A 26,339-nucleotide genomic window follows, 5' to 3' on the forward strand; every position below is an offset into this window, starting at 1 on the left:
TGCTCTAAAGTAATTCTGGACTTATTTATTCTTTATGCTCTTTTTTACTATCTATTTTCATAATGAAGCTTACACAACCTATACTGCCACTTAGTTAAATAATTGTTATTTATTTCAAATAAAATATTGTTGAAATGAATTTGCATTCTCTGGATTCCTTTAAATGTTCAAAGTATATTATCTTTTTCCTAATTTCACTAAATTTGAAATTACAAACAACTTCGTTCACTTTTCATTATTTAACGAAATACATTTTTTTTTTTCTAAATAAACAACAATTCTGTAGAGTGAAAAGTCTTATTTCATGCTGAACAAATGATTGCCCCAAACTTCTTTTGTAATACATTTCTTAATTATTTATTTAAGATTAGTTATTCATAAGATGAAATCGTTTTATTTCTTTTTTTCACAAAAAAAAAAATAAATAAAAAAAAAAATACTATAGGACGCTAGAAAGAGGTAAAAACAGTAAAGCAACGAGAATTCATATTTTCGGTTTGTATAATTTACCAGATACATAAAATGTTCTTCTTATTTTCCTAAATTACCCCTGAATACTGTTTTATGCGAGTATTCTGTTTACTGAAACTTAAACATTCTAAATACGCTTGTTGTCGATACAAAAAGTAAATTTATGCGGAACGTTCATTACAGAGAGTCCTGTTTGACACCGACATACTCTACCGAACGTAAACACTTCCGCCAGCAACCGGAAGTGCACCACACGTGCAAACAGTCGAGAGAGTCACGCTGTGTGGCTGTGGGATGATAACATGAGTTACCAACATCTTAAAGTCTGATATCACATATATTTCGGTTTTTAATAAATTGTGAACGCAGAAGGTGAGTCTATATTATTCATGTCTGCGAGTGCATAGTTCAGACGGCATTGATGTTGATTTAGACAGCTTGCAATGACAAAATGTTGAATGAATGCAGTGTAGTCACACTGTCTATGATTTAGTCTATGAAAGATCAAAATTGTGAGATTTAACATTCACAGACATGTTTAATGATCAGAAAGCAATGTCATGCTGTTGCTGGATGTCCTAAGATGACATGCTATGTAGACAGTGCATTGTGTATAGCTTGAGTTATTCAGGTGTTTTTCTTGGGTCACTGATAATTGTGAAGTTCCTCTAACTTTGCATACGTTATTCTAAGAAGACTCGTATGAATAATGAGGAATAGGGTACAAGCACTGTAAGTTATATTTGAGTAAGTCTAAATCTGATTTATCCCCTTTGCTAACAAGAGTGAAGATGGAGAGGAAAGAACAGAAGCGGCACCAGCAGAAGCACAGTGGCCCCAAAGCACAGAAGAAGAACAGAAAGAAGGAGCAGGGCACCGTACAAGAGCCAGATGAGCGCAAGAGGAACCCACGAGCATTTGCTGTCAAGTCAGCTGTGCGCATGGCAAGGACCTTCCATAGGTCAGTGTTCAGAGGACTGTGTCTTTAACATTCAAAGATTTTTTGTGTGATTTTGAAATAATGAATTATTTCTGTACCAATTTCATTGACATAAATTATTAAAAACACATCCCTGTATTATGTGCACTGCTTTAATGCTAGGGCTGCACCTGACCAAAGATTTAAGCCATTAGTTGACTAGTTGTCGCACATTAATGCTATTAATTGAATTACTTGTATATAAAAATATATATTTTGGGGAGCATCAGAAAATGTTTTGAGTTCCAGGGCTGAGAAAGAATGTTATAAGTAACATTGTTAACACTGTTCTACATTACAGAGAATTACTAAACCGTAATAATGAGTCTTTAAAATATACATTTTACAAGTGCACCCACGAAGCGAGCCACAGCAACACTGGCAAAAGTGGTAATGATTCTGAATGTGCTAGAAAAACCAGCAAAGAGAGAAATGCACATTAGGGACAGACGATGATCAGAATGATCGCCAGTAGCTGATGCCTTTGACGATGACAAGATGATATTTGGCTTGTTTTCTCATTAATGTATTAAATTATTATTATTATTATTATTATCAAATTAATATTACAAGTTATTTGTCTGGAGAGACACAGACACACGCTTGAAGAGACACATTATATTATTAAGAACAGGTGACAGAAAAGCTTTTGTTTTTAAATAAATTAATTTAATTTTCAATGCAAAATCACTAAAGCAGGAATATTCACTGATCCTCTGCTTTCTGATGTAATTGGATATTCCTATATATATATATATATATATATATATATATATATATATATATATATATATATATATATATATATATATATATATATATTGTGAAGGAGGGAACAAGACAAATGTATTCACACACTTGGTGTATTTTCCTGACAAAAAAATAGAAAATGCACAGATGAAATAAGTTATTTGCCAGAGAGATGTTGCCCTTAACAACTGTACACTAAACAACACATTTTAATTGCGCTTAATATTTTCCAGTTTCATTTCAATTATTTGTTAAAATAAAGTTCAGAGTTTGAAATCAAGGTGTCTTGCTTAATTGTTTATGCCTAACACTGCTTAACGAAAATTACCCCATAGTACCACCTAGCGTCCAACCAGCGGTAATACTGGTGTTCGTTAGTTTCCTGTGGAGTTTTTTTTCTTGGCGACCAATCAAAACTCGGGTGACCAAGACTCTTCTCATCCACTAACATTTGGTGGACTATTAGGGGGCAGCCCTATTTAATGCACTTTGTTCCAGTAGCTTTTGTTCACTGTTCATTATTTTACATTTACAAGTGAAGTAGGATTAGATCCCTTTTCATTGCTTTATCTCCTGTGATGGTCTTTCTTTTAGAGCTCAAGACATTAAAACTAAGAAACATCATATTCCTCTGGTAGACCGAGCCCCACTGGAGCCTCCACCTGTTGTTGTGGTTGTGATGGGACCTCCAAAAGTGGGCAAAAGTACCCTCATTCGCTGTCTGATCAAAAACTACACACGGCAGAAGCTTTCTGACATCTGTGGACCTGTGACTATAGTATCTGGTCAGATTTTATAATACAAAACCACATTTTTCTAGTTCATTTATAGTGACTGCTAGTGATAACAGAGCATTAAAGGAATATTCCGTGTTCAATGCAAGTTAATTCTTCTGTTAAAACTCATGTGTTATTTGAGAGTTAAAGTTGTTTAAATTGTCATTTTGGGGTTTTACGGTTTGTTGACTTCATCATCATGGCAACAAAGATGTCAAATTAGCTATAACTTTATACTTAAAAGGTTAGTAAGCAATTTTATCTCCCGTAAAGCATGTTAACACACATATTGTGGCTATAATTTTGAAATGGTGAGTATTTGAATGTTTATGTACATTGACTTCATTCTCTTCCATTGTAAGTAAATTTTTGTGGTAATTAACATTATGCCACAAATGCTGTTGATTGAGCTTAACTTGTATTGAACCCTGAAATATTCCTTTGAAACCTGTTTAGATTTTGCAAGAAAGTTTTTCTTACCGGTAATTAAAATCTGTAAGCTGTGAGGTGACATTTTCCTTGTTAATGTTTCTAGGAAAGAAACGCCGCATTACCTTCATTGAGTGCAACAATGACATCAACACCATGATTGATTTGGCAAAGGTTGCTGACTTGGTGAGAGCAGGCCTGCATCATCTGCAACACTGACAATGATTAGCCTAATACAGGGACTCATAAGTATATAATTTATATAAAGTAATAAACCCTGTATTGTTTTCCATAACAGATATGTGGTTTCTCAACCTAGCTACAGTGCATTCAGAAAGTATTCAGATCCCCTTCATTTTTTACTCAATTTCCTATGTTGCAACCTTTTGCTAAAATGCTTTAAATATTTTATTCTTTCACATCAGTATATCCTTTTTTTGAGGAATATATGCAATACTATCCCAAAGGAGAATGCTTCACCTTTGGGATAGTATTGCGCAGGTGGTGAGTGGTGCCTGGTTTCCTCCAGATGTGATGCGTGGAATTGAGGCCAATAAGTTAAATCTTTGTTTCATCAGACCGGAGAATCTTGAGTCCTTTAGGTGCTTTTGTATGTGTCTTGCACTGAGAAGAGTCTTCCATTTGGCTACTCTGCCATAAAGCCCAGATTGATGGAGGGTTGCAGTGATGGTTGTCCTTCTGCAAGTTTCTCCCATCTTCAGACATGATCTCTGGAGCTCAACCAGAGTGACCCTCGGGTTCTTAGTCACCTCTCTTACCAAGGCCCTTCTCCCCTGATTGCTCAGTTTTTGCTGGGTGGCCAGCTCTTGGAAGAGTCCTGGTTGTTGCAAACTTCCATTTTATAGGACTTCCTGGGCTCGGTCTCATCTTAGATGGAAAGTAGAACAGTGGAACTGTGTTTTTAGGTCCAAGTCCACACTTCAATAAAAAAAAAAAAAACCCAGCTGTCGTGTTATCCGGGCCAAATAGGAAAAGGACTATCCAAGCTGTAATTAGCATCAGGTCCAAAAGCCGGTGTCTGTATGGGCCAGGGGTGTGTCAGTGCCCATGGCATGGGTAACTCGCACATCTGTGTGAACACCATGAATGCAGACAGATATGTACACATTTTGGAGCAACATATACTGCCATTCTGCACCGTCTTTTCCAGGAACGTCCCTACATTTTTCAGCAGGACAACTTCAAACCACATACTGCCCAGATTACAAGAGCATGGCTGTGTAAGCAGAGTGTGGTTGCTAGATTGGCCTGCCTGCAGTCCTGACCTCTCTCCAATTGAGAATGTGTGGTGCATTATTAAGCATTATTAATATTCATCTGGCAATGAAGACCCTTTACAATTGTGCAGCTAAAGTTTAGAAAATTACACTTTCTAAACTTAAACTTGTGTCCAGTGCCTAAATGCTTAAGTGTTATTAGAAGAAATGTTGAAGTTTCACATTGGTAAACACTTGACTGTCACAACCTTTTGTAGCATGTTGCAATCATCTGATTTGAAATTACTGAACAATCAAAAAACAATGAAATTCATAGGGTAAAACATACATAATATAATGTATGTATAATGTGTAGTTGTAGAGCTTACAATATAGCAAAGGGTTATTTTGTAATTTACAAATCACCAAGTTTTGTTTATATTAGCATTTTTCATACTGTTCCAACTTTTTGCCATGTGGGGTCATAGCATAAGGCTGCAATATAACAAAATGTGGAAAAAAAAATGATGGGTCTGAATGCACTTTATATGTAAAGGCAGTAATATTATAGCTGCTCTTTCTTTCTAATTATAACTTATGGTTCAGTAACTACAAGACATTATAGTTTGCAATAAAACAGTACTGAAATATTTGACTTCACTAGGTTCTGATGCTGATAGATGCAAGTTTTGGCTTTGAAATGGAGACTTTTGAGTTCCTAAACATTTGCCAAGTTCATGGCTTTCCTCGCATCATGGGGGTCCTCACACATCTGGACTCTTTCAAGAACAATAAGGTGTTGCGAAAAACAAAGAAACGCCTCAAACATCGGTTCTGGACTGAGGTTTACCAGGTACGTACAAAGCCCTGTGTAAGAACTCAAAAATAATATAAATCTTAAAATATAATATTTAAGTGTTCCTTTTCATCCACAGGGGGCCAAGCTGTTTTACTTGTCTGGAATGGTTTATGGAGAGTACCAGACACAGGAAGTGAAAAACCTTGGGCGGTTCATCTCAGTGATGAAGTTTAGGCCTCTTGTCTGGCAGACTTCTCACCCCTATGTAGTGGCTGACCGGTAAATAAACTGAAGTATTATTGTTTTATTCATGATCCTGCTAAGTGTACTGCATGGTGCACTTTACCTTTTATAACTGGCAATTGTTTTTTCCTTTATAACATTTTTGGGCAGTATGGAGGATCTTACTGATCCTGAGGCTATTAGGGTAAATCCCAAATGTGACAGAACAGTCTCTCTGTACGGCTACCTGCGTGGGACATTTTTGAAGAATAAATGCCAGGTCCATATTCCTGGTGAGTTCATCAATGCCAAAACTTGCATCTATCAGCATCAGAACCTAGTGAAGTCAAATATTTCAGTACTGTTTTATTGTAAAATATAATGTCTTGTAGTTGCTGAACCATAGTTCCCAATATGCATTGGGGTTTTCATTACGAATTATTTTTTTAGCTTAACCGTGTTGAATTTAAAAATATTGACCCTGCTGTATCATTCACCAGGGATTTATTTTGTGTAACTCACTTTGCAGGCGTAGGGGACTTTTCTGTGTCAGATGTTAGCTTCCTCCCAGACCCCTGCCCTCTACCAGAGACACTTAAGAAGAGAGCGCTAAATGAAAAGGAACGGTTACTGTATGCCCCAATGGCTGGCGTAGGGGGAGTGGTGTATGATAAAGATGCTGTCTACATCGATATGCCCGGTTGCCTTGCCAACCAGCAACAGGTCAGAACTCAGTCACATCATATCCCCTATGATGGCATTACGTACAGCTGATTTAATACCAGACATTGTTTACAGGGCGGGCAGATTAATAGTGTCAAGCCTCATTCTTGTTTCAGGAGAGAAAATTATTTGTGATGTGATGACATTAAATGTTTTAATGGTGAAAAATGTCTGTCCCAGGATGAGGTTCGGCCCACCACTGAACTTGTTCAGTCTCTTATTGGAACTCAAGCCACTTTGGATGCAAAAATGGCGGCCAGCAAAGTGTCACTGTTCACAGGCACGGCTGCACTGACGCCTGATGATGTACTGGAAAATGGGTGAGATTTGCTAAACAACTAAAGGAAAAGTTCACCCAAAAATGAAAATTGTGACTTTCTTCCATGTAACACAAAAGGAGATGTTAGGCAGTATGTCAGCCCCCACTGACTTTTTTTCTCTCCATACAATGTAAGTGAATGGTGATTGAGATTGCAATTCTTCTCCCCATCTCTTTTTATGTTGAGAAAAAAAAGAAAGTCTTATAGGTTTGGAACTAAAGCAGGCTGAGTAAAAAAATAACAATTTGAAGTCACTGTTTTATCTGGTCAAAATGCTCATCCCTAGTTAAACATTTATGGTTACATTTTGCTGGAAGTTTGGTAATGCTCTTATAAGGTGTTCTCTGAATTAATCAGTGGAAAGCAGAACCCTGAAGAAAGTCGTGTATGGGACGAGAAAGCTCAGAGAGAGCGGAGGAAAGCTGTCTTTGCTGATGAAGAGGGTGATGAAGAGGGTGATGATGATGAAGAGGAGGAGGAAAGTGAGGAGGAGGAGGAGGAAAGTGATGAGAGGAGGAGGAGGAAAGTGATGAAGAGGAGGAGGAGGAGGAGGAGGGAGATGCAGAAAATGAAGAGAGAGAAGCAAAGCAGAAGAAAGCAGTGAAGGAGGCAGCACCTCCTGTGAAGAAACAGACGGTTAAGAAGGAGCCCATGATGGAGATGCCAGCATTTGCTGATAGTGAAGATGAGCTGGAAAAGAGTAAAGATGATGACAGGGAGGAGGAGGGAGGAGGAGGAGGAGGAGGAGGAGGAGGATGATGATGATGATGAAGAGGAGGAGATGGAAGGGGAGTCTGCAAAAAGAGGCTCAGGTCCAGACTCTGGTCACTGCTCAGAGGAGGAAGATGATGATGATGATGACGACGAGGATGATGTGGAATATTCAGATATGGAGGATGAAGGAAATGATGTTGTAAAATCAGATGTCTCATCGAATCATCAAGAAGAAGTGGAGATGGACATGGATGAGGCAGAGATGGGTTCTGAAACTGCAGGTACTTTGCAGGTCTTGCATTTTTTATTTGTTTAAGAAAAAAAAAATTGTCCCTTTGTTCATTTTACAGTAGAACCGCTTGTCATTTGTTCGGAGGAGATTCACCAGAGCTCCCAATATTAACAGATTTAATTCATCCTCATTGAGTTTTTAAATTTGAGAATTATGAAGCAAATCTGGCTTTATAGTCTGTTTGTTCTCTCTTAAAATGCTCCCCTAAGCTGCCTTATTTCCATGCTTAATTTCCCGAGGCTCCAGTTGGTGCCCTTTTGTGTTATTGAAATGTACTGGTCTGCAATCCCCTTTTGGATATGCTGAATGTGTTTTATGTGAATATGTATCTTGCAGGAGCACTACGGTGGAAGGAAGGGTTGGCCCAGAAAGCAACAGAATCATATTTAAGACAACAGCGTGCAGCCCCTAACTTGCGCAAGTTAGTTTACGGCACAGGTGAGCACACATGAAGAGTCCTCCTGTCAACATATAGGTGTCTTTCTTCATTTGCATAAAACTCAGGATCATGAGTGTCTGCCTTGTAATGACTCTGATATGCATTTGTTCCTCAGTGGTGGAGGAGGAAGAGGATTCTAAGAATGAGGAACAAGAACTAGGTGGTTTATTTAGAGTCAGTCGACCAGAAAAGAGTAAGAAAGTACGTGCGGATGCGATGGACTGCTCTCGCTTTGAGCCAGACAGCAGCCATGACTGGGACCAGGATGAGGTGGGAGGCAGTGTAAAAACTGAGTACATTTATAATGGAGTTGAAATGTCTGAGACACTAGCATTTTTCCTCATTGAAATATATAAAAAAAAAATTAATAAAAAATTATATTATTAAAGGAATATACTGGATTCAATACAAGATTTAACAGCATGCATTTGAACTGTTATGGACAAGTTTTTTTTTTTTATCAAATCACCCAGCATGATTTGATAATGTTCCACAGGGCATCATGTTTGGAAATCTGGCTTTTTGTACAATGAAGTTAACATATCTTAAATATTTCTTGTTCATTTAATGGCATAACTTGTCTTTTGTTTTAAAGTTTTCAAAATCCTAAAACTGTTTTTATTTCCAAGTTTAGTTGACATGATCTCAGACATTTGGAAACCCATTGTGCATGTTTATTTATACAGTGCATTCAGAAAGTATTCAGACTCTTCACATTTTATGTTGCAGCCTTATACTAAAATGCTTTAAATTATATTTGTTTTTCACATCATTCTACATTTCATACCCCATAACGACAATGCAAAAAACACACTTTCTACACTTTGATTGGGACCACCTGTGGCAAATTCAATTGATTGGACATTATTTGAAAAAGCACACACCTGTCTATACAAGGTCTCACAGTTGAAAATGCATATCAGAGCAAAACCAAGCCATAAGGTCAAAGGATCAGCCTGCAGAGCCCAGATACAGGATTGTGTCAAGGCACAGATTTTGGGAAGGCTACAAAAAGTTTGTTTGACTGCATTGAAGGTTCCTAAGAGCATAGTGTCCTCCATAATTCTTAAGCTGAAGAAGTTTGGAACAACAAGGACTCTTTCTAGAGCTGGCTGCCTGGCCAAACTGAAACATCAGGAGAGAAGGACTTTATAAAGGGGTGACCCAAGAACCTGATGGTCACTCTGGTTGAGCTCCAGAGATCATGTGTGTGGAGATGGGAGAAACTTGCAAAAGGACAACCATCACTGCAACACTCCTCCAATCTGGGCTTTATGGCAGAGTAGCCAGACGGAAGCCTCTCCTCAGTGCAAGACACATGAAAAAGCACCTAAAGGACTCTCAGACTGTGAGAAACAAGATTTTCTGGTCTGATGAAACGAAGATTGAACTGTTTGGCCTCAATTCCAAGCATCATGTCTGGAGGAAACCATGCAACACTCATCACCTGCACAATACCATCCCAACTGTGAAACATGTGGGTGGTAGTGGCAGGGAGCATGAGACAAGACCCAAGAGCAGAGTGAACAAACAAGAGGCAGGTGCTGCTAACAGCTGAAGGTTGTAATGATCAGCGTTCCCATGGAATCAGTCAGGGTTCCCATGGAATGACACCAAGCACACAGTCAAATTGTTATCCATTGACGGTCCTCATCCAACCTCACAGAGCTTGAGAGGATCTGCAGGGAAGAATGCCAGAAAATCCCCAGGGGAGCGGAGATCACTGAGATGCTTTGAGTAATGTGAGACTGCAGACCCGGAGGTGAAAACACAACAATCATGTTAAATGGTCTGCACTTATATAGCGCTTTTTTCTAACCTCAGAGGTTACCAAAGCGCTTTACACTGTGTCCCAATCACCCATTCACACACACATTCATACACCAATGGTGGCAGAGCTGCCATGCAAGGCGCTAGCCTACCATTGGGAGCAACTTGGGGTTCAGTGTCTTGCCAACATTTATTTAATCTACTTTCAATCACCACAGACCCCGAGGGGTGGTATGTCATTATCAGTGCAACTATATATAACCGCAAGCATCATAATTACATTTACGGACCCAATAATGATGACCCTTGCTTTTTTCATTCCATATTTCACTATTGAATGAAACATCAAATATTATAATCGGTGGAGACCAAATATAGACCCCACAGGCAATAAATGTAATCACAGGATCTGGCACTCCGCAGATATAATAGAACAATTCACGAATGACTTCGGCCTTGGAGATTGTTAAATCCAACATTGAGAGAATATTCATACATTTCTCCCCTACAGCAATCATTTTACCGAATATAATTCTTCCTTATAAGCAATACGTTAACGACATATGTAACAGACACTACAATACACCCAATTATAATCAGTGACCACACACCTGTATCTGTAACTCTAAACATAGAACTGCACACACAACCTTCTAGATGGTGCCTCGATATTTCATTACTCATGAGGAACTCCCAAGACCAACTGGAAGAAATCATACATAAAAAAAACGTTCAAACAATTCAAATACCCCTTTAATGTTGGGCAGTCCATTAGAGTTGAGGTTGGTGTCTGTCAGGCGGTTCTGTTGGATGTGCTCGCCGGCGGTGGTGGAGCGGCTCCCAGACCTAGAGAGTTTCATATATCGGCAATCATTTTATTGACTAGTCTTCAATTTCATAAAGCTGAGATTATATTATTATTATCACTACTACTTACTGCTATTAGTGTTTTTATTATTATTATTACTGCTACCACTACTACTACTATTATTGTTATTATTATTACTAGTATTATACTAATACTACTACAACTATTATTATTATAACTGATTGTTCCATATCAAAGTTTAAATCTATATCTTTATCTCACCAACATCACCAGATTGTTTTTTGTATTAATAATAATAATGAATACTATTATATGACATTAAATTAACCTAGACCTTAAACTTATCACAACACATTTAGACACTACTATATCTATACACCTATAAGTTTTTTTTCTTCTTTTTTGTGTTTTGTTATGTGTGTGTGTGTGTGTGTGTGTGTGTGTGTGTGTGTGTGTGTGTGTGTGTGTGTGTATATACACACACACACTCACCTAAAGGATTATTAGGAACACCATGCTAATACTGTGTTTGACCCTCTTTCGCCTTCAGAACTGCCTTAATTCTACGTGGCATTGATTCAACAAGGTGCTGAAAGCATTCTTTAGAAATGTTGGCCCGTATTGATAGGATAGCATCTTGCAGTTGATGGAGATTTGTGGGATGCACATCCAGGGCACGAAGCTCCCGTTCCACCACATCCCAAAGATGCTCTATTGGGTTGATATCTGGTGACTGTGGGGGCCATTTTAGTACAGTGAACTCATTGTCATGTTCAAGAAACCAATTTGAAATGATTCGACATGGTGCATTATCCTGCTGGAAGTAGCCATCAGAGGATGGGTACATGGTGGCCATAAAGGGATGGACATGGTCAGAAACAATGTTCAGGTAGGCCGTGGCATTTAAACGATGCCCAATTGGCACTAAGGGGCCTAAAGTGTGCCAAGAAAACATACACCACCACCACCAGCCTGCACAGTGGTAACAAGGCATGATTGATCCATGTTCTCATTCTGTTTACGCCAAATTCTGACTCTACCATCTGAATGTCTCAACAGAAATCGAGACTCATCAGACCAGGCAACATTTTTCCAGTCTTCAACTGTCCAATTTTGGTGAGCTCTTGCAAATTGTAGCCTCTTTTTCCTATTTGTAGTGGAGATGAATGGTACCCGGTGGGGTCTTCTGCTGTTGTAGCCCATCCGCCTCAAGGTTGTGCGTGTTGTGGCTTCACAAATGCTTTGCTGCATACCTCGGTTGTAACGAGTGGTTATTTCAGTCAAAGTTGCTCTTCTATCAGCTTGAATCAGTCGGCCCATTCTCCTCTGACCTCTAGCATCAACAAGGCATTTTCAGCCCACAGGACTGCCGCGATACTGGATGTTTTTCCCTTTTCACACCATTCTTTGTAAACCCTAGAAATGGTTGTGCGTGAAAATCCCAGTAACTGAGCAGATTGTGAAATACTCAGACCGGCCCGCCTGGCACCAACAACCATGCCACGCTCAAAATTGCTTAAATCACCTTTCTTTCCCATTCTGACATTCAGTTTGGAGTTCAGGAGATTGTCTTGACCAGGACCACACCCCTAAATGCATTGAAGCAACTGCCATGTGATTGGTTGATTAGATAAATGCATTAATGAGAAATTGAACAGGTGTTCCTAATAATCCTTTAGGTGAGTGTATGTGTGTATATATATATGTATATGTATGTATATATGTGTGTGTATTTCACTGGTCCCTTGTACAAGCTGTTATGTCTTGTTAATTTGTGTTTTGTTCAATATATAAAACAATAATAATATTACACATTAAATCAATCATCAGAAGTAAAATTTACATAACAGATAATACACTTAATCCACCTAAGATATTTGATGACAATCCAATTTAAAGATAAAAATATATATTTCTAATCCCCAAAATCTTATATTGCCTGGATATTTATTTATTTGTTCCTGTGTTTGTTCACTTCCTTAATTATTATTAATGTTTTCAATATAATTATTATTATGGAGGTTGCGGCTGTGACCATCATTGTTATTATTATACCTCATCATTATTATTATCCTATTGCCTTAATGCTCATTAAGCAAATCTTTTGACCTTGCTTTTTTCCCTCTGATGGGCTGTGGTGGGATGGGCCCTCTTTGGGTACAGGGGTGGATCACCTCATTGTGAGGTGCTGTGGAGGGGGCCCTGTGTGCCCCCACCTTTTCCCCCTTGATCTTCTGCCCTGGCTGGACAAATTCCATATTGCACAACTCGCTTCTTTTAATGCATTACATTAGTATGTAATGAGTACTCACAAATGAACAAAAAAAGTATCCTCAGTAAAATACAAAATAACAGTGTAAGTGCAACGTTCAGATGGTTGGGGTGGGGGCATCTGGTGGGGATGGGGATGATGGGTGTGCCCTGGGCCTGGCAGCAGCATCATCTTGTGACCTATTCCCCGTGGGGCCTGGCTCACTGGGATGTTGGGCAGTCCATCAGATTATTATAATTTTGTATTTATTTTTCTGTTGTGTTTTCATTGCTATATATATACACACACCCTGAACCATCAACTACAGTATGTGCCCACCCAGTAAATGCGTACAAACTACACTTTAACACCTATAATCACAACAAATGATTTTCTTTTTTGTTTTGATTTGTGTCATCTTCTTGTCTCTTCTCTACTTTGTCAATTGCTGCCTTCCTATTTCCCTCACTGCAACACGAGTACTTGGTATTTGTCGCATGTAAATGTTACCATCTTGTCTTCCAAAATCCCCAAATCCAGGTGTGCAAAGCTTGTCGCATCATACCCAAAAAGACTAGGGTGCTTCAACTGTGTTAAGGATCTGAATATTTGTAAAATGTATTTGTAAATGTAAAATTTGCAAAGTTATCAAAAATCTGGTTTTTGCTTTGTCATTATGAGGTATGGAGTTTTTTTTTATATTTAATTTAAACCATTTTAGCATAAGGCTGCAATATAACAAAATGTGAAAAAAGGGGTCCAAATACTTTCTGAATGCTCTGTATATTGCATGTAAATGTGTCATTTTTGTCTATGTCCATTATAATTTCCTAAGTAAGAACTGGTTGTTTTCAGATGCTAGCCTCAATCAGGGACTGTTTTGTGACTGGAAAATGGGAGGGGGACAAAGATGCTGCAACACTGCTGAAGGAAGATGGTAAGTAAACTAACATCAGCACCAGACATAATCAGCCACTCATTGCTTTTGAAAAGCTCAGATGTGGCAACTTCTTTTCCTTATTTTATCTGTCATGTCTTTCTAGGTGAACTCTATGGAGATTTTGAAGATTTGGAAACGGGGCAAGTTCACAAAGCGAAGACTGGAAACAAAGACCGAACTGAGGTAATAAATAGAAAACTGTTTGAAATGTAGTCGTCTGATCTGCATCTTGCATATTAATTTAATTATTTTGTGGTGTGGTTTCAGGATGGGAATGATGATGAAATGGATGATGATGAAGAAGAGGAGGAGGAGGCTCCCCTTGTGAAAGTGGATGATTTTGAAGCTCTAAAGAACAAGCGGTTGGAAAAGAAGAGGCGGCTGAAGGAGAGGTTCAATGCAGAATATGATGATGAAGATGCAACATACTTTGATGACCTGAAGGAGGAGATGCAGAAACAGGCTGAGGTCAGAGGTCATAGTGTAGTCATTTATGCTTGGCCCAGCAAATACAAACAGTTTAATCTCTAGGATGCTCCCTAGAGGAAGGAAACGAACAAGATGTGCTTTAACTGCAGACTTTCAGCTTTAATTTGGGGGTATTTACATCCAAATCAGGTGAACGGTGTAGGAATCACAACAGTTTGTATATGTGCCTCCCACTTTTTAAGCGACCAAAAGTAATGGGACAATTGGCTGCTCAGCTGTTCCATGGCCAGGTGTGTGTTATTCCCTCATTATCCCATTTACAAGGAGCAGATAAAAGGTCCAGAGTTCATTTCAAGTGTGCTATTTGCATTTGGAATCTGTTGCTGTCAACTCTCAATATGAGATCCAAAGAGCTGTCACTATCAGTGAAGTAAGGCATCATTAGGCTGAAAAATCAAAACAAACCCCCATCAGAGAGATAGCAAAAACTTTAAATTTTTTTTAGTAAAAAAATTAGTTGTGGCCAAATCAACTGTTTGGAACATTCTTAAAAAGAAAGAACGCACCGGTGAGCTCAGCAACACCAAAAGACCCGGAAGACCACGGAAAACAACTCTGGTGGATGACCGAAGAATTCTTTCCCTGGTGAAGAAAACACCCTTCACAACAGTTGGCCAGATCAAGAACACTCTCCAGGAGGTAGGTGTGTCAAAGTCAACAATCAAGAGAAGACTTCACCAGAGTGAATACAGAGGGTTCACCACAAGATGTAAAACATTGGTGAGCCTCAAAAACAGGAAGGCCAGATTAGAGTTTGCCAAACAACATCTAAAAAGGCCTTCACAGTTCTGGAACAACATCCTATGGACAGATGAAACAAAGATCATCTTGTACCAGAGTGATGGGAAGAGAAGAGTATGGAGAAAGAAAGGAACTGCTCATGAAGTGAAGCATGTTGGTGGTAGTGTCATGGCATGGGCATGTATGGCTGCCAATGGAACTGGTTCTCTTGTATTTATTGATGATGTGACTGCTGACAAAAGCTGCAGGATGAATTCTGAAGTGTTTCGGGCAATATTATCTGCTCATATTCAGCCAAATGCTTCAGAGCTCATTGGACGGCGCTTCACAGTACAGATGGACAATGACCAGAAGCATACTGTGAAAGCAACCAAAGAGTTTTTTAAGGGAAAGAAGTGGAATGTTATGCAATGGCCAAGTCAGTCACCTGACCTGAATCCGATTGAGCATGCATTTCACTTGCTGAAGACAAAACTGTAGGGAAAATGCCCCAAGAACAAGCAGGAACTGAAGACAGTACTCTGCAGTAGAGGCCTGGCAGAGCATCACCAGGGATGAAACCCAGCGTCTGGTGATGTCTATGCGTTCCAGACTTCAGGCTGTAATTGACTGCAAAGGATTTGCAACCAAGTATTAAAAAGTGAAAGTTTGAGTTATGATTGTTAATCTGTCCCATTACTTTTGGTCCCTTAAAAAGTGGGAGGCACATATACAAACTGTTGTAATTCCTACACCGTTCACCTGATTTGTAAATACCCTCAAATTAAAGCTGAAAGTCTGCAGTTAAAGCACATCTTGTTCATTTCATTTCAAATCCATTGTGGTGGTGTATAGAGCCAAAAAGATTAGAATTGTGTCGATGTCCCAATATTTATGGACCTGACTGTAAATCTATCATAAATGGATTTACAAAATGCCCTGAGAGTTTCAGATTTTCAAGACAATTAGAAAATAATAGAGTAGAATACATCTGATATATTTTGATTTTTCATTTCTCAAAGAGATGCAACAAATATAGAACATAATTTATTAATTCCACAATGAAATTTCATGAGATGCTATTCAAACACTTATTGAGCTACACATGATATATAAGCTACATTTATGTATTTTCTCAGGTACTTTCAGTCCGAGTAGACACACATGCATAATTTCAGTAGTACACCTAAAGGACCATAGTCAAACCATGCTGTTCATGTGGTACACTTGCTATAGTTTACTTTTGCAATGCTTCTTCAAATAGCAATGTCAAATATAAAGTCCATCACTGACACATCTGCACCACTTGAGGAACAAATAGCATGTATAATATGTATGTGGACATGCATATTGTATTCACCATTGTTGAAAATTAATTGTTGCATAGAAAATCAATGTGATATACAGTACAATATATCCTATATTATGTGATAGTGATCTTAAATTTATATGAAATCATACAAATCTGATTTATGGAACTGCAAAATAACTAAACAAAAACAGAAACTATTACATATCTAGGGTCTTTAATGACCCTAAACACTTTTGGGAGTCAAGCAGGTATAAAATATATTTTATTTTGGTATGTGATAATTGTAACAGTAAAAAAAAACTCTATAATGTGAGTAAATATCTTTTGTGTACGCACTTACGTTAGTCAACACAAACCACGTCCTTAAACATGAAGTGCAAACTTTGATTTATAACCATAGACATGGCCAGCAAGATGTTGTTGATATGGCAAATATATTATCATATGCATATTATATGCCTATAGCATATATCATATGCCTGTTTTGGCAGAACACACATGTCAGCCTACATTTTAAAGGAGAGATAACTGTAAACAATTAAGTATGATTTGATTTATTGAAAATTAAATTGTCCCTAAAACTGAAACGACTCTACGACAGTTGGGTGGATCAAAAAATTAAGCAATTCTGTTTTGTGCCATTAGTTGTACAGAAATGAGACATATTTGTATGGATCATTACACAAATAGCCTGTTATTTTTATAGAAGGTTGAGGATTGAATTTCACAAAGACAGACCTGAAATGGCTATGTTGAGTGTGCATTGTGTATGAATGTATTGCTAATGTTATGTTTACTGTCTCACCTATATATTTCTCTGCAGCTAAATAGGCAAGAGTTTGAAGACATGGATGATGAAGTTCGGGTTCAGTATGAGGGCTTTAGGCCAGGCATGTACGTGCGTGTGGAAATCCCTACTTTACCTTGCGAGTTTGTCACTAACTTTGACCCCCACTATCCCGTCATTCTTGGCGGTTTGGGAGCGAGTGAGGGCAATGTAGGCTACTTGCAGGTAAGTCATTAGGGACTTATTTGAATGTGTATTTTCATGTCTCCCAAGAAGACGTCAGATTATTCCTGAGTTGATAACATTTTAGTTGTCAAGAGCACCTGATGTAACTCAAATGTCATTACAAGGCCAAACACATTAAATAATTCTGCCCCTTTCTTTATCTCCTCTACACAGATGCGTTTGAAGAAACACCGTTGGCACAATCGTATCCTGAAAACTCGTGACCCTCTCATTCTATCTTTGGGCTGGAGGCGTTTTCAAACCATCCCCCTCTACTACATCGAGGACCATAATGGGCGTCAGCGCCTGCTTAAGTACACACCGGAACACATGCACTGTGGCGCCACCATCTGGGGTGAGAGCTTTATTAGCTTTACCTTGGTTCAAGCGTAGGCCTTTTTTCTTTTTTCTCTCCAAATAAATGGTCCGTGTGAGGAGGTGCTTAACCTTCAAAAAGTTGTTAAAAATGTTTTTCATCAGCCTCTGGGGGTCAAAATAAATATTAGGTTTTTTCTTTTCTTTCCATTTTTTTTTTTAGGTTTACAATTTCTGCAACAGTGTTACCAAAATTTGGTCCATGTCTATATACAGTTTAAACCCACTTTTTGTGTGATTTTTGTTCATTCTTAGATGTAAACGTTAAATTAACATCAAAAGTAGATAGATTATAATTGGGTTTTTTATATATATATATATATATATATATATATATATATATATATAATAATTGAAAAGCTAGGCAAGCACAGAAAACAGGATTGCAAGTGTATCCTTAAATTAAGCTACCGCTCAATAGAGGCTAGATAGTTTGGGACCAAAAGTTATATTAACTTATATTTCCCATAAATTAAAGATATAATATATTAAAGAATATAATTTTTTTTTGTCTCATAACAGTAAATTAGAAAGAGGGTTGGATGGCTGAGCTTAATGAATGCATTCAAATTTGCGTAAAATTGTGAATCAAATGAATTCAATTAATTTCAATACAGACGAGAAAGTCAAGACCTGGAATGTCCCAAAATCACAACTTTAAGGGCATTTGATGTGTTCAAAACTAACTTCTTTTCATGCTAGGTTAATTCTATGTACGGAAATAGGTTATCAAAAATATCTAATAATATTTACGACAAAAACCATGGGATTTTTAAATGCTTAAAAAAAAAAATAACTATGTACTATTTATTTATTTATTTATTTATTTTTTAAAGAAATGTACTATAGCTGAGGTAACTTCCCATTCATTTACTGGTTCTCTCTTTCTCTCACTCCTCTCTTCTCATCTTGTGAACACACGACTTTTCTATTGTTCTACAGGACCAATAACACCCCAGGGTACAGGCTTCTTGGCTGTGCAGACTGTCTCAGGTGTGCAGGTAAGGTACCAGCATATGATGAGAGCACTAGCGATCTCGTTTACAGCTTTTGTCTGAGTTTCATGTCTTTTAACTGCAGTTGGATGAAAGACTTCCTTTTTCTCTGACTCATCCTGCCTTTTTTCCCCTCAGGCCAATTTTCGCATCGCAGCCACAGGAGTGATTCTGGACCTGGATAAATCAGTTTCTATTGTGAAGAAGCTCAAACTGATTGGATACCCTTATAAAATATTTAAGAACACCTGCTTTATCCAGGTAGGGAGTCCTGCAGGAATTTTTTGCACAGCACACTGGGGAACTTCAGAAATATGCTGTTCTTACCAGGGTTGGAAAGTAACGGGTTCTCGGGGCAAAAATGCCACTGAAATTGACAAAAATATGGGGGTAAAAACTTTAACAAAATATAGTTACAAAAACATGCTTCGCAATCTTTATTTGAATTTTCACTGAAAATGATTTGTAGCGTGCTATCCATCGTGCAGATGTTGCCAAGTCAGTGGTGGATCCTCGCACCATTAATCCGCACTAATAAACAATTTGCTTCTCGCTCCACATCAGTTCGCTGTCATGCCCCTGCGGTAACACTATTGCTCCCTGTGCTGTACTTCCCTGCTCATCAGCCCATCATATCTCATTTGAGGCCGATTTATACTTCTGCATCGAACCTACGCCGGCGGTCATGGAGCATAGCCTGACGTGCACCTCTTCAAAAATTTAACTGTGCATTGCTTCGGCACAGATTGAACCTCTTTAATTTTTTCGAGAGCATCTGCTGTATTTATTGTATTGATACTGTATGATGTTTTGACCATATGTTTGACTGTAAGGTTGAAATAATTATATTCATAAGTTATGAAAAGGAACATTTCATATTTGTCAGTAGATTAAAAAAGGACCTGTTAAGAGTTTGTTATTTTGCCTAAATACATAGTAAAGAGTTTAAGCTTTAAAACAACAACCTATTGTGTTTTGGTCAAGACAGCAGTTATTGATTCATTTGATTCATTTTTTACAGCACTGTGCATCAAGTATGTCACATTATTAAGCGAGTAAAAAGCAATCATACAGTCTATGCCTGATTTATTGTCTCTCTGCATGGCAGGCAACATGTATAATAAATAATATGTACCGAAATACTACATTGTTAAAATTTTTCAATACTTTAATGAATACTTTTAAATACATGAATACCATTCCATTGCCTTTGTTTATTTATTAAATGTACAGTTATTTAAAAAATGTATGCATTTTTGTCTCAGACCGATAGCATTTTGGCTGTGTACTTATAAAATGACACACCAACTTAGAACTATAAAATCCAAACCAATGCGTTGGCCAGTACGTGGAGCATACACCATAGGCTCGACACAGAAGTATAAATCGGCCTTAAAGCTGCCATCTGTCTGAAAATCCTCCTCACCTTCTAGAGCCCTAAAGTGCAGAAGGGATGGATGTTATATATTTAGTAAGTAAATCAGGAATGAGAAATCACAAACTATAATGTTTGTTATAACTAAATCCCAGATGTGACTTTCTTCATTGAACACAAAGATTTCAAAAGATTATTTCAGCTCTGTTGGTCCTTACAAATCAAGTGAATGATGGCCAGAACTTTGAAGCTCCAAAAAGCGTAGTAATCCTAGCATAAAAATGATCAATAAGACTCCAGTGGTTAAATCCATGTCTTCAGAAGCATTATGAAAGACGTGTGTGAGAAACATTACTTATCAAGTTATTTTTTTTACTATAAACCTCCAATTTCATTTCCACATTCTTTTGTTTTTGGCGATTTGCATGCTTCATGCATATCGGCACCACTGGGCAGGGAGGAGAATTTATAGTAAAGTCGGACTTAAATATTGATCTGTTTCTCACCCACACCTATCATATCACACCTATCATATCGCTTTTGAAGATATAGATTTAACCACTGGAGTCGTATGGATTAATTTTATGCTGCCTTTATTGTTTTTGTACCTTCAAAGTTCTGGCCACCATTCACTTGCATTTTATGGACCTACAGAGCTGATATATTCTTCTAAAAATCTTTGTGTTCAGCAGAAGAAAGAAAGCCGTACACATCTGGGATGGCACGAGGGTCAGTAAATGAGAATTTTCATTTTTGGTTGAACTATCCCTTTAACTTATCTGGATATGCTAAATTAACCCTAAGGTTAAATAAAACATTATTAACAATATTTATTCAGAACATTAACCACTTTTGCGGTGTAAATAATATCTCTGACTAAATGCTGTGATTGATATATACATTGTGTCTTGTTTTTATTTCATTGGCATAAAGGACTTCAGACAATATGTAATTATTGAAAAATGCCTGTTGTAACTAACATATTTCAAGTGGAATTTATATTGAACCAAATTAATATAGGAATGTAATTGAATCAAATTAAATTGGGAAATCAATGCCAATACCCAGCACTTCAAATATTAGTTGATGTTGATTTCGTTAATGGCAAACAACTAACAGTATATCATTATTCAAATTGAATTGAATTAAATTATTGAATTGAATGAAGCAACATAAAGTCATTTTGTAAGGTTAGAAAAAAATTGGGAAAAAAGGGAACAAAGGGAAAAAATGCCCATGGAAATCAATTCCAGGGGGCAAATATAGCTCCCTAATGGAAAAGTTAATTTCCAACCCTGGTTCATACTCTCTGAATAATTGGATCCTCTCAGCTTTGGTTTTAATTCTGTCTTTGTCTGACTCTAAGGGAATGTTTAACACCGTTCTGGAGGTAGCGAAGTTTGAGGGCGCATCCATCCGCACAGTCAGTGGCGTTAAAGGGCAGATAAAGAAAGCCTTGCGCACACCGACAGGTGCCTACAGAGCCACGTTTGAGGACAGACTGCTGATGAGTGGTGAGTCTGACATGTTTCTATCTTTATAAATATTTTTGTGCATGCTTTTGTTTTTTCTAGTGTTTATTTATTTGAATTTGTGTTTTAATGATTTGTGCTCTGGGAATAAATTCAGTGTGCTTTTATTTATTAGAAAAGTCTGTGAATGTAATGACTCCCAAGAAAGCCCATTGGACATAAACAAACATCTTGTTACAATGGAGGAATACTGTTACTGATTATTATGATACTCTCTGAAGAAATGGGCATTTAAAAAATCTTGCAGTGATGCAGTTTGTGGATCACAAGCTTATTAGGCCTACTGCATCATTACCAGATGATGATCGTTTATATAATTGTCTTTTAGATATTGTGTTCCTGCGTTCCTGGTATCCCGTCTCAGTTCCTCAGCTCTATAATCCAGTGACGTCCCTGCTAATGCCGGTTGGACAGAAGGACACATGGGCAGGTATGAGGACACTTGGACAGCTTAAACACGACCTGGGTATCCGCAACAAACCCAATCAGGACTCCTTGTACAAGGTAAGATAAAACCATATTGAAAAAGTTGTCTTTCAAATCATCCGCTTTAAAGCACCATACACTACAGCCATACAGATCTTTGGCCATTGTGTTGCAAATTGCACATTATTATTATTTTCTTTTTTTGAGCACCCCACTTTAAGCATTGTATCTTTAAAATACTGTGTTAAATGGTCCATTTAAAAACACGTCTCGACATTGCATCCTCTCTCATTCTGTAATGCGCTGTCTAGTTTTTTAATGTATGTTATGTAAATTCTCCCTAAGAAACATGTCTGATCAGGGTCAAGTGAACCAGAGACCAGTCTATTTATATAAGGCTTCCTTAAAAACGATTAGTGAACTAGTCATTCAAGGAATCAAATGAATAGTGGAATTTTGCATATCCTTGGATAGTCCATAGCTTTACACATTACATTGTCATTTAGAACGCTGAGGTTTAGCTACCATGAAACAAACCAAAATCAATAACGAGAGTTAGTTCAGAGTTTTTTGGGGCGTTCTGTGTATTATCCTCATCTTCCACAATGTCCTTGTATCCTTGCAGCCGGTGATGAGACAAGTTCGACACTTCAACCCCCTTCACATTCCCAAGGAGCTGCAGAAGGCCCTGCCCTTCAAGAGTAAACCCAAACAGCAACAGCCCAAGGGCAAAACCCCACGGGACCTGAAGAGACCAGCTGTCATAAGAGAGCCCCATGAGAAAAAGGTGAGAGCTATCACATATGCTGTGGCTTTGTGACTCACAGATCTTTTTCACTGTCATTACACACAGACGCTTTTAATATACACTATTAGTCTAAAGTTAATCCATCAAGGAAGCCTCAAGGGTGTTGGCGGCAAAATATCATATTTCTTTAATCCCTGTCCCTGGCACATACCACAGACAGCTTGCTGGCCAATTTCTTAACCAATTCCCTTGAAATCGTCCTGCCAGAAAGATGACAGGGGTTACATTTTTTATCAATTTCTTTTCCTACTCCTTGTTTCAAGATTTGTTAGCAATTGACATGAGAATTTAATGATTTTTTTCACCATCGTTTAATCAAATATATAGTATTTAATCATTCCTTTTGGAGGCTGTTGAATTAATCTTTACAATTAAAAGGTTAGTTTTTATTCAGTTACCATTACTTGTTTGTTCGGATGACAAAAGTAACAGTACTTCACTACCAAGTCGATACTACCAAATCATTACAGTGTTGGTAGTACCGAGTAACAGCTCAAGTTGGTACCGAATGTTGTCTGACTGACAGGTGGCTGCTTTTGAGAGCACTTTCGCCTCGTAGTAATGCGGTAGCAAAATGTTGGATCTGTGTATTAGGCCTTGCAGTGTAAATGCAGCCTAATAGACCAGCCAGTGTGTGTGTAATGTTCTTAATATTAATCAAACAATGACTAGATAAAGCGAAAATCACTCACTGGTCTTAATGTATTGCTTTGTATTCTATTACTAACGGTTTACTTGAATAATTGCTTAATTTGAAGCAATATTTACTTAACTTAAAGTACATAAAGACTACAAGAGGAAGTCCTTTGTGTTATTTCTTAATATTTATATTTACTCAGGGATGCAATCTAATCGCCTTTCAGATTGTCACCTATTCTGAAGCTAACTTGTCCAAATTGTGTTTTTTTTTGTTTTTTTGTAATTTTCATTATTACAATCAATTGAAAGAGTTACTTTAGGCCTAAACACTTAAAACAAGCTTTAAATGCAACAAAAATCTGTGAATGCAACAAACAATTTAACTCAAAATATTAGTGCTGTCAGTTGATTTAAAATTTTTAATTACTATTATTTGCATAATTTCAAGTTAATTTATAGTTAATCGTGATTAATCGCAGATTTTGAAAGTGGTGAAATGTGACAATACATACTACCTTTCCTGTCAATATGCCTTTATGTCCTTCTTAGGGAAGACAACAAAACAAGTTACAATATGATGCTTTATTAACATTTTCCAAACAAAGCCTTCCACAGTATAAAGTTAAAAATGAACTAAAATATCACCAATTCAAAGTAACATTAAAGTCCCTAAGTCAAATGTTGCTCGCTGACTAATTTAATAATTTTTCCCATAGGTGGCATATTCATTGCAATAGACATTAAATCTCTTAAACTCTCATCATCCACAATATTAATCTGCCGGTAGACTGTGGCTATCCGCTTAGCTACAGCAATTGTGAAGCCGCATTCATGATTTGTGTCAGGGCATCAAGAGCCGCTTTGAACTCCACATGATTTGCAGACAAATATGGCTCATTCTGTATTTTCGTACAGAAAATAGACTTCACGTGCTTCTCTAGAAACTAAATTGTGCCTTACAGAGGCTGTAAAATACTTGATTGCTATCACAAGTACCATCTGGGCTTTTGTACATCAATTAGTGTTGAGTTAATTTCTCCATAATCTTATCACTAACACAAACGCTGTTTTGTGTGTGTCATTGTAATGACCTTCCAACTAGTGTTTATGCTGTATTAATAGTAATAACGCATTAAACTTTTTAAATTATCTTTTTAAATAAAATATTGTGTTCGATAACATTTGTTTTTGTGGCAGTATGGAAATTGAGTGTCGAGAAATCTCACTGGTATTTGTATTGACTACTGCAATTTTGGTATTGTGACAACCCGGATGTGTTGCTCAAAGCACCCAAAGGTTAAGAGCCCATAGAGCTCGAGTTTAATGGTTACTCCCCACTTGAATAGAACCTGCTATCTTTTTGTCAGTAGCCATTTAACCGTTAAGCTCCAAAAAGTGATCATTTATGGGTCCTCATTGAACATCAAGTTTAATTTTTTTTTTTGACACATTAATACCAATGTCTATGATCTTGATCAAAAATGTTGCAGGGCTCATTCCTCATTTTATTCATCTTCCACCAGGTGGCAGCATTGCTCGGTGCTCTAAGCTCAGTCTACGCATACAAGAATAAGAAGGCTCATGCAGAACAGCGTGCCAAACACAAAGAATTCATGAAGCAGAAAGAGAAACAGGAGGCAGAAAAGCAGAAGAGGCAGAAGGAAGAGAGAAAGAAGATATACCGTGCTATGGGACAGAAAGAAAAGAAGAAACTTAAATCCAGTCTGAAAGGAGCATCCAAGGGTGATTGATCCCCTCCCCATCTCCTTCTTGATTCTTAGAGACTATGGCTCCAGGCTCACTGGATATGAGTCTGTTACACTGTTAGTTAATATGTCTGAAATATACCACATACTCCATTCCCACACCAGCTGCTCTTTCTACTCTGCCTCAAGAGCCTGACTGCATGAGATCTGAAAAGTCCTAAAAAGATACAATCTCCCCTTAAACAATATTAGAACTGCCTGTTTAATGCTTGATGAACCTGAGAGCATTTTATAAGAAGAAATGCCATTTCTTATTGACATTTGCCAAGCACATGAAATGGCTTGAATTTGTTTTATCATGCTTGTTTTCAATAAAAATCAACACGTGCCTGGAAAAAAGGGAAGAAAATCATGTTGTTGTCTTCGTATGACGGTCCAGTACTTGTGAAAATGCAATGGCATCAGCTATGAATTCGAAAGCAGTGGTTCTGATAGGGTCACAGACAATAATTAATGCAATGCAAATAAAAAAATACAACGGACTATACACCGATCAGCCACAAAATTAAAACCACCTGGCTAATATTGTCTAGGTTCCCCTCGTGCCACCAATAGAGCGCCAACCTGCATCTCAGAATAGCATTCTGAGATGATATTCTTCTCACCACAAATATACAGAGCAGTTATCCGAGTTACCGTAGACTTTGTCATTTTGAAACCAGTCTGTCCATTCTATGTTGAACTCGCTCCAACAAGATGTTTCCATCCACAGAACTGCCGTTCACTTGATGTTTTTTGTTATTGGCACCATTCAGAGTAAATTCTAGAAACTGTTTTGTGTGAAAATCACAGGAGATCAGCAGTTACAGAGATAATCAATGACCATTGGGAGAACCGAGCGGGCCGGTTGGTCAGTCTCGAAACGTGCTGCTATAAGCAAAAATTAGTGGCTGTGTTATGTAGAACGGAGCACAAAACGGTGCGGCGATATGCAGAAAAGTTGTACCATGCATTGGAAAAGCCCCATAA

General features: G+C 37.7%; 1 protein-coding gene across 1 annotated transcript; it reads left to right on the top strand.

Annotated features, from left to right (window-relative positions):
* The first annotated feature begins 706 nt into the window (after window positions 1–706).
* On the top strand, window positions 707–25,781 carry bms1 (BMS1 ribosome biogenesis factor). The gene is given in 25 exon segments (XM_052103077.1): window positions 707–843; window positions 1,256–1,432; window positions 2,795–2,985; window positions 3,512–3,591; window positions 5,287–5,475; window positions 5,558–5,700; window positions 5,815–5,936; window positions 6,173–6,366; window positions 6,547–6,686; window positions 7,044–7,189; window positions 7,222–7,412; window positions 7,414–7,681; window positions 8,029–8,130; window positions 8,247–8,401; window positions 13,837–13,918; window positions 14,025–14,104; window positions 14,189–14,389; window positions 17,266–17,454; window positions 17,629–17,809; window positions 18,772–18,830; window positions 18,963–19,085; window positions 21,566–21,713; window positions 22,060–22,235; window positions 22,783–22,944; window positions 25,128–25,781. Coding segments are annotated over 24 exon segments (3,720 nt in total). The 5' UTR covers window positions 707–843; window positions 1,256–1,262; the 3' UTR covers window positions 25,356–25,781.
* The last annotated feature ends 558 nt before the right edge of the window (window positions 25,782–26,339 follow it).

Source organism: Xyrauchen texanus, chromosome 33 (genome assembly GCF_025860055.1).
Source record: "Xyrauchen texanus isolate HMW12.3.18 chromosome 33, RBS_HiC_50CHRs, whole genome shotgun sequence".
Taxonomy (NCBI): domain Eukaryota; kingdom Metazoa; phylum Chordata; class Actinopteri; order Cypriniformes; family Catostomidae; genus Xyrauchen; species Xyrauchen texanus.